Below are 9777 nucleotides of genomic sequence, written 5' to 3'. Positions count from 1 at the left end.
GGTTTTGATCGCACACGTTTTGTTATTGACCAAAAAAAAGTAAACCGTATTAAAATTGGTTAAGAAATTAGTGACTTAAAATGAATATCCATACATTGCATTGCACAATACAGTATGAGGAAGTCGCCCCTGCCAATATGGCCGCGACGTCGGCACGGTTGTTTGCCGGCTGTTCCAGCGTGATGTCGTCATGTTCTGAACTGTGTTCCCGCCTATCAACATACGTCAATGTGGCAAGTCCAAAATGGAGAGGGGGACCACGGTAGTCGCAAACATTGTTTCAAACAAAAACTGCATACGTGCTCAATGTAAAAGGAGGTTTTGAAAATTAGTAGCTCTAAGGATCCCATCTAAGGACTTTAGACGAATTTAGCTGTCATCTTCAAAAGGTAAATTGTATTTAGGATTTAATTGTACACCTCATTAAACTAGTATGCCTCCGTTCAACGTTCAGCAGAATATGATGTAACATATACCGGCTGTCTGTCGTAAGTACGTGTCAACAGGTAATTTAGGGAACGTTCTTCAGTTGAATTTGTTTTGTTAAGTTGCTCGAGGTTCAGCGGCGCATTGTCATCCCGTTAATTGTTAAAGTACAGTTAATAATGAATCCAGCTCGCCGATGTTCAGCTCTCCTGAGCCAAATGTGTATTTCATCGCTGGAGGGAAGTACAACCAGAAGAGCACTTTCACCGGTTCCTTCTGCTATACCGCCGGTGGAAATACGGTGCCATTATCACGGTTGGGAGGATATAGGTCGATCTCTGAAGTCAGGTGGAGCATCCACAAGGGGAACAGTGTCAGGTACGGTATGTCTCCAATTAATTCATTGTCCACTGTTTTCCGTCAACAAGTGTCACTTTTATATGTGCTGCCATCACTGCCCGCAGTTTGACTTGGGCCGCTATGACAGGAATTTATCAAGTTGTGCGTTCGTTTGGCCGTCAATGCTTATGCAGTAGCATTCATTCATTCATTTTCCGAACCACTTTATCCTCACTAGGGTCGTGGGGGGTGCTGGAGCCTATCCCAGCTGTCCTCAGGCAGTAGGCCGGGGACACCCTGAACCGGTTTCCAGCCAATCACAGGGCACACAGAGACGAACGACCATCCGCGCTCACACTCACACCCGGGGACAATTTGGAGTATTCAATCAGCCTGCCATGCATGTTTTGGGAATGTGGGAGGAAACCGGATGACCCGGCGAAAACACACGCAAGCACGGGGAGAACATGCAAACTCCACACAGGAAGGCCGGAGCTGGAATTGAAGTCGATGTGCTAATCACTCGACTACCGGACCGCCTGCAGTAGCATTTACAACCGCAAAATATTTCATATGCTCCCCCTTTTAAGGCAATCACAGTTGCGGTCCATTTACTGTACCTGCTTTTTTCAGAGGGGTTGGGAGGTGTAGATCAAAGTGATTCAAAGAATGGCTGCGATGGACGGTTGTCAAAAATTGTATAACCATTAAACCCATTCAAGTTGGTGATATTGTCGCTGTACTGATCCTTCCTTCCAGGTAATTCTCAGATTTTTTTGGGGAAAAAAATATTACATTTGTGGCAGTTCACCAAGGAGCTGCTGAAATAGCTCTTTCTTGAAATCTGTTCTAGCACAAGTTTACTTTCTATGACTGTGATTCTAACATGTAGGATTGACCTAATTCCTCTAAATATAAGTGACGGCCTTCACCGATAATTAGTTGTACACTAATTTGCTCTCGTAAGAAGGTATTATATTAGCATGTGAGAGCAAAATATATCGGGGGAGTAAAGGGCAGCTTGTTTCGAACAGATGATCAGCTGTTCCTGGCTAGAACTGTTGAACAAAACCATCCTATTGATATTGATAATACTTACCTGTATTAATGATTACCAGTAAATTAATCTTTGCAGTGTGAGATTGGAAAAAATACTCTGATTTTGTGGTATGCTGTATTCATGATGCCATATGAGAACAACATATTTTGATCCATTTATTTTATTGACTAAACCTGGAGTACACAGCTACTGATGAAATGTTCATTGTTAATGCATCGTATTCAAACATTTACCCTTGAAAAATTATACTTTTGAGTTTCAGAATTCTTGATTATGAACATCAGTCAAAATAGAAAAATGGGTTCCCATGATGAACGTTTACGGAACCCAAAATTAGTTACCGTGGTTTCCCATTGGGTAATCCGACGGAACCGAAAAACGGTTACCGTGAATTTCCGAAATCCTCAGGCCTGCTACTGAATTATTTAAATTTTTGCAGCGTTTATTTATAATTTTATGTATATGTTGTTGTTTGTGTTATTATCATATGATATGAATTGAATAAGTAGACCATTTCAGAATTCGAAATTTGGGACTCTCGAAATGCATAATGGGACTCGTACTTTTCTGATCAGCGAGTCCCCGGGACTCGCTGGTGGTAAACTGTAAAATTATCACTGTGTATATATGTATATATACAGTATATGTATATATATATATATAATTTGTGTGTGCGTATATATGTCTGTATACACAGGGTGTCCATAAAGTCTCTTTACCATTTCACGCGTTATTGCGAGGGTTCACTGTACACGATTATCTTTGACACACAAATGCAATATGATAAAAAAAACTTTAATAAACACTGAATACAATACAACAAATCTGAATAAAATATCTCATCAATTGCATTTTTAATAAATTTTTAAAATGCTAAAGAGACTTTATGGACACCCTGTATATTGTGTGTGTGAACACCCTGTTATAACTGCTTGTGAGTGAAAGGGGCGGGGGCCAAAGGAGAAGGGGACAAGGAAGGAGAGGAGTGCTTGAGTTTGAGTTTGAGCTTTTTCTGGCTGCCACAGTATCATGATTGTCTCAAGGCACACTATCGACATGCAGCAGCCTACTTATAATAATAATAATAATAATAATAATAATAATAATAATACTGAGCTATGAGGGCAAAGTGATGACCAGGAAGTGTCGGATGAAAAACCACTGGAGGAGCTAAAATTGTTGGTCCGTGTGCGCACCTGATTAATATATATTTTTTTCCCATGTGAGTATCATTTATGTATATTTATATTTAATGTGTCAACACAATTCCTGTCTGTGTGCACTGTTAAAAACAGACTGACACTTTGAATCGAATGACAACTTTTACACAGTATTGGTTTGTTTTTAACCCTTTCAGGGACAGCGGTTACCACAGCTGACAGCTTTTCATGTTATCAGGTTATAGCAGGGTGGACAAACTACGGCCCGCGGGCCGAATCCGGCCCGTTGGTCTTTTTAATCCGGCCCGCCGAAGGTTGGTCCACAATTAAGGTTCCATGTGAATGATTGCATTCATTTCAATTGGACTTGTAATGACAGGCATTTCACCGCCAGGTGGCGCATTGACTTGAAGTTGCAGAACACGGGGGGGCGGGGCAATGTTTTCGACCACCGAGTACCTCTGTATCGCTCTACTTCTACTGGTCTGATCACAACCCATCCGCAGCGATGCACAGGCTAAAATAGGTCATCAACAACACTTTTGTCATTTAAAAAAAGTATATTAATACCGTACTTTCATGCTTTTGTTCTGTTGATGTTTGATATGGACTGTCAACAAATGCAGTTTTTTTTTTTAATGTACCATAGCTCGTGCTGACCTAGCCCTTCTGTCAAATTTTAAAAGTCAATGCGGCCCCCGAGCCAAAAGGTTTGCCCACCCCTGGGTTAAAGGGTGCATGAAAGGGTTTAATCTGTCCATCTGTGCATATCCTCACTCTGCATATTCTATAAAAGCACTGCTGTGACTGAGAATCTCCTAAAGTATTTCCTGTCCAGCCATTTCTGCCACAGATTTAAGGTGGCATGTGACTTTCGAGAGAGTGAAAATTTGACCCAAATTACCAAATTAGATTAGATGAAAAACGCTTGTTTGGAAATGTGCAACTGTTAACAATGGAGACTTTCACCACTCAGACCTCCTTACTTATTATAGTGCAACTTATTGGTGGTACCCTATGTTGGTGTGTGCATGTGTTTGTCAAAGTATGCTATGCCAATGTGAGGAAATTTGATGCAGAAAGCCTGCACAGTGAATAATTGCATTTCAGGGTGTTATTTGGCGATTATATGGTTTAATTTGTAGTTAGGGTGTTGAACAGAAAGAATGCAGTGTTCACCTACGGCGGCCCCACTATATAGCAGCATTTTTAAAAAGATTGTACTTTGTATGCTGTGGGGGAAATAACTGCTATATTGTGTACATTTGCTTTTTGTAGAATGTTTGTTTTTACAGTACACTGTACTTATTTTAACTTCCTTACAGGTGGGAAGGCAGATGCACTTTACAGCTGTTGAGTGAATGCTGGAAGATGAGTACATAAACAGATAATTGTTTTTGTTTTTTAATGTCCTATAGTTAGTCCAATGGGGAGCAACGGCAGCAGGCTGTATAGTGCGGTGGCCCAGACACTTAACAGCAACACCTTGGACCAAACGGATGAGAATCTGGACCACAAAAATCTGATTGAACTTGACCCAGACCAGCTGCTCAGAGAATGTGAGGAGGCCCTGAGGAGGCGTCCAGCCAGGCCCCACAGAGATCTGATCTATCCTCAGGATGCTACACCCTGCCGCCACAGGCTTGGGCCGTCCATACGAATAATGCAGTGGAACATACTTGCTCAAGGTAGACATCCCATCCTTCACACCTCAAGTCTGGCTTGTTTGACTTTTGTAAACAATATCTACACTGTCAGAAAAAAAGGTGCTAAATTCTTATCTTTTAACAGACCATTGGCTTAATGGGACTTTACCCTCAAATGGTACACCTATGCCCCTTTTCGATTAGCCCCAAACAGACCCACACCGCACGACTCCACTTGGCCCAACACCACAGCACATGGCCTCTGCTGCTTTTCTTTTACAACCGGCACAGGGTGTGATGGGGATGACATCAACTCAGCTGTGCAAGCCTGCCCATTGTTTTTGCGGGGATTCATAATGTGAATTGTCATTGCATAATGTGGCGATGTCGTAATGTATAGCCCATCAAATGCACAGAAGGTATCACATATAGACAAAAATCTATTGCCGGGTTTAAGACAGCAAGGCACAGCTGGTCGCTGGTCTCCAACAGTCAAGACATTTTGCATTATACATGACCATTGAACCATATTTCCAATTTCATATGCACTCAAAACTCAGTAATGTACAGTCAAACCTCAGTTTTCGACCATAATCCGTTCCAGAAGGCTGTTCGAAAACCGAATTGTTTAAAAACCGAAACCATGGTTCCCATTTGAATCATTGTAAAAAATTTGAATCCATTCCAAGTCTACAAAACAACTTTTTTAAAAGCATTTTTTCAACTGTTTTACACCATAAACTGTATACACGTGTAATAAGAGAGCAGGTAACAACAAACTACAAACATTTTCTGTTTTATTTTTACCAATTTTAACATAAACATTGACATTGTAACATAAAAATTGAACATCTCTCTTTCTCTCTCTCTCTCATCGTGACAATTGTAGATTGCATTCATTACACCTTGATTTTAAACCCTAAAGAAATGGCTGTAACTATGGACGCTCTGTCTGCAATACTACACTACGGTACGAGGTAACATCCCTCCATCCATTTTCTGAACCGCTTTGTCCAGTCTCGTCCATCTTAAAAGTTTGCTGGGAAAGACATTCCTCGGCCTTGATGAGATTTTCAAACTCAACTTTAAACTTTTCGGCAGCTTCCTCGTCTGAACTGGCTGCCTCCCCATGACGAATCACTTCTTTTCCTCAACTTTTCGAACCATGCTTGCTTTAAAATCAAACTCTTCAGGAGCAATGCTCGGATCCTTTTTTTTTTTTAAATCAAATCTCCATACAACTGTCTTGCCTTGCCACAAATCGTATCTTGGCTAAGACTGTCCCCAGCTAGCTGTTTCTTATTTATGAAAATAAGCATACGTTTCTCCACTTCCTCTAATATTTGTGGCCTTTGTTCACTAAATACACGAGATCCTTTTGCCACATCACTGACTTTATGATGGTCTTTCTTTTTTAGGATGCTGCTGATTTCGGCATGCCGAACTCCTTAGCCAACACAGACACATGCACACCTGATTCATATTTCACTATCAAATCTTTCTTAAATTCAATAGTTTTGTGCACTATTTTCCGCTTTTTATTCAGCAGCTTTACGACTTCCACTTGCTTTCTTTGGTGCCATGCAGAAATAACAGTCCAATTTGCATCGATCTCAACAAACACGTCTGCTTTTTTAAAAATCTTTATTGAACACGTCTGCTCACAATGGACGCACAATGAATGCTCTTTTTTTTTTTTAAATCTTTGAACACGTCTGCTCACAATGGACGCACAATGGACGCTTTTTAAAAAAAATCTTTGAACACGTCTGCTCACAATGGAGGCGTCACTTCTTGGTCAACCCAAGGAAGCGTCAGTTCCTCGTGTAAGGAAGTCGAGAGAAGTCGAGTGGCGCATTCAAATGCGCTCAGTTTGGTCGAGAACTGAATTTCGGTTGTTATCTGAGGCATAAAAAACTCGAAATTTTTGGTCGAAAACCGATTTGGTCGAGAACAGAGACGTTCGAAAACCGAGGTTTGACTGTATTGTGAAAACAAATCATATTTGTGATTTTATACGCATTAAATACACTCACTCCCGTATTTTCACGACCATACGGCGCACCGTATTAAAAGGTGTAGTGTCATTTTTGGTGTTATTTCTGTGTTTAACACAGACACAAGATGCATCCATTTTGGAGAACATGTAAGACTTTTAAGGGCGCCTTTTTGTCGTAAAAATACGGTATATTTACTGAATCACATATCCTCAATTTTAATATACGGTTACTCTTCCAGGTCACTCCTCCAGGTTGACTTAAGGGACGCACACCAAATTACAGTTCAGAGTACAGACCCTTTTTGCAGTCCATGGAGGGTGTGCTGGAGAGCGCTGCCCCTGGGTACTTCATCGTTTTGCTGGGGGACTTCAATGCTCAAATGGGCAATGACAGTGAGACCTGCAAGAGCATGATTCCCCTCCCCACCCTGATGTGAACCCGAATGATGTTCTGTGACTGGACTTTTGTGCTTGTCACGGATTGTCCATAATGAACACCATTTTCAAACATGGGGTGTCCATATGTGGACTTAGCACTAGGACACCCGAGGCCGCAGCTCAATGATCGACTTTGTCGTCGTGTCGTTGGATTTGCGGCCGCATTTTTCGGATACTCACGTGAAGAGAGGGGCGGAGCTGTCAACTGATCACCACGCTGTGGTGTGTTGGCTCCAATGGTGGGGGAAGATGCCGATCCGACTCAGCAGACTCAAGCGTGTTGTGGGGGTTTGCTGGCAATGCCTTCTGGAATCCCGTCAGAAAGAGGTTAAAACTCCCAACTTCCGACAGACCTTTGCCCACGTCCTGGGGGAGAGAGGGCACACTGAGTCCAAGTGGCTGAAAAGTACAAACTGACACAAACAACAAATTATATATATTTATTTTTTAGAAGAACCGATTTCAGTTGGTTTGAAGTGCAATCAGTTTCCTATCCCTTGTCTAAAATACGATTAATGATTATATCTTTCAACAACATTTAAAACATGGGCTCTTTGGAAAGGCATCCATACAGGGTTGGACCTTTGTTTGTACCTTTACATGCAAACAAAAGGGTACAGAAATGGTCCCTCTGTCCATTTGGACCATTTGTGTATCTTCTCTAACCATGAACCATACTTGTTTGTACCTAGCGGTTTGATTGTGAACCCACAACGTACGTCACATAAATTTGTACCTTTGAGAACAAAGATGAACCGCTACAGTACCCTTTTTTCTGACAGTGTACCTTAAACTGCCCGAAAGAGTGCTTGGCTCCAAAATAGTTGGAATCATGCTTCACTTTCGTACGGGTACAACCGCTTTAATTTGAGTGCACGCTAAAGGGAAGCTAAGTTCCAGTAGGTTGTAACAGGGTTTTTTTCTGTCTTTACAGCACTTGGTGAAGGGAAGGATGGATTTATTCGTTGTCCTCTTGAGGCTCTCAATTGGAGTGAAAGAAAGTACTTAATCTTGGAGGAGATCCTCACCCACCGCCCCGACATTGTCTGCCTTCAGGAAGTTGACCATTACTATGACACTTTCCAGCCAATCATGGCCAGCCTAGGTTATCATGGTACCTTCCTGGCAAAACCCTGGTCTCCTTGTTTAGATGTGGAGCAGAACAACGGTCCTGATGGTTGCGCGTTGTTTTATCGCCGCTCGCGCTTCTCCCTACAGACTACGCTTCATTTGCGGCTGTCGGCAATGATGTTACCCACCAACCAGGTGGCCATTGTGCAGATACTCAACTGCCAGCTAACAAGCCAACAACTTTGTGTGGCCGTCACACATCTGAAAGCGCGAAGTGGCTGGGAGAAGGTGAGGAGCGCACAAGGTGCTAATTTGCTCCAGAGCCTCCGAAGCATAACTTCCAGGAGTAGGGGCAGCAATGTGCGGTTATCGGGGACGAATCCTCTTGTGGTATGTGGAGATTTTAATGCAGAGCCTTCAGAGGATGTTTACCGCCGCTTCAGATCCTCTCCACTTGGCTTGGACTCTGCTTACAAGCTGTTGAGCGCTGACCGACAGACGGAGCCACCGTACACGACCTGGAAGATCCGCCCGACCGGAGAGAGCTGTAGCACGCTTGACTATATCTGGTATACACACGATTCCTTGAGTGTGGACTGTCTGCTTGATATTCCTACTGAAGAGCAGATAGGTCCAGACCGCTTGCCCTCGTTTCACTACCCGTCAGACCATTTATCGCTGCTTTGTGACATCAGCTTCAAGGAGGCACCTTAATGCAGCCTTATTCACGGAACTATTGAAAGTTGAATAACGATGAACGCCTCTGAACTTATGAATTTATGCTTGAGTAAGTGAGGAGAATCTGCTTATTTTTGTCTAGTTTTTGTAAAGAACTGGTTAGGTTTGCACATTGAAAATGGGATACACAAGTGATAGTCAAAAGAGGCATCCTTCACTGCTCTTGCACATATAAATGCAATTTTAATTTCAAATTAGGTGATTTTATGAGTGTAATTTTCTTAGGTCTTGAAGTTGAGTGAAATGTTTAGTGTAGATGTGGTGTGCAATAACACTGCAAAATATCATTCTCAATAAACATTACCAAAGTTATGATGTGGTTGTAAAGTAGTTGGAGTTTCACCACTTTATCTATTTTTCAATAGCGTAATTGCTTTGTGAGAATTCTTGAAATAAATTGCATTTCAGTACTTCATACAATGCATTGTCTTTGTTGACATGAATTTGCATTTTGCAATAGTCAGAAAAAAATAGTAACCTATACTTTACTAGTACAGTAGACCCCCAATCTCAATACATCATCCATACATGTCACTTATTTTAAGCGCACGATTGAGCGTCTTCCTTTCAGGTTTATGGGATTGACTGGAACAGACCTCCTGCTCGAGCCGAACGAAGAAAAGAAGGTGCGTTCTCGGAGAGAGACGTGTCTGTGTTCTGTGTCTGTAACATTTTAAAGTGTATGTTAAAAAAACCAACAGAAAAAACAACACTGCACTTTTTTATTTTATTTTATTTTTTATTTTTTGCGGAGCTGCATCATACAGCTCCACTATTTGCTGAGCTCTTGAAACATACTTGAACTTCTGTCTCATTATTGGACACAGAATGCAAAACATTATTGTTCTGTTAACACCAACAGCCAAGACACTGAAGCGTTTCAGCAAAACGAGCAAATGT

The 9777-nt window shown here is 41.8% G+C and overlaps 1 protein-coding gene across 1 annotated transcript; it reads left to right on the top strand.

Moving 5' to 3' along the window:
• Window positions 1-240: 240 nt before the first annotated feature.
• On the top strand, window positions 241-9297 carry nocta (nocturnin a). The gene is made up of 3 exons (XM_086131563.1): window positions 241-804; window positions 4404-4673; window positions 8003-9297. The coding sequence occupies exons 1-3, from the start codon at window positions 606-608 to the stop codon at window positions 8851-8853; spliced, it is 1320 nt and encodes a 439-aa protein (XP_085987689.1). The 5' UTR covers window positions 241-605; the 3' UTR covers window positions 8854-9297.
• Window positions 9298-9777: the final 480 nt, after the last annotated feature.

This window comes from Hippocampus guttulatus, chromosome 2, assembly GCF_054856545.1.
Source record: "Hippocampus guttulatus isolate MCC_2025c chromosome 2, RoL_Hgut_1.0, whole genome shotgun sequence".
NCBI classification, from domain to species: Eukaryota; Metazoa; Chordata; class Actinopteri; order Syngnathiformes; family Syngnathidae; genus Hippocampus; species Hippocampus guttulatus.
The sequence above is the reverse complement of the archived record's forward strand: the minus strand, read 5'-3'. Positions and strand labels throughout refer to the sequence as shown.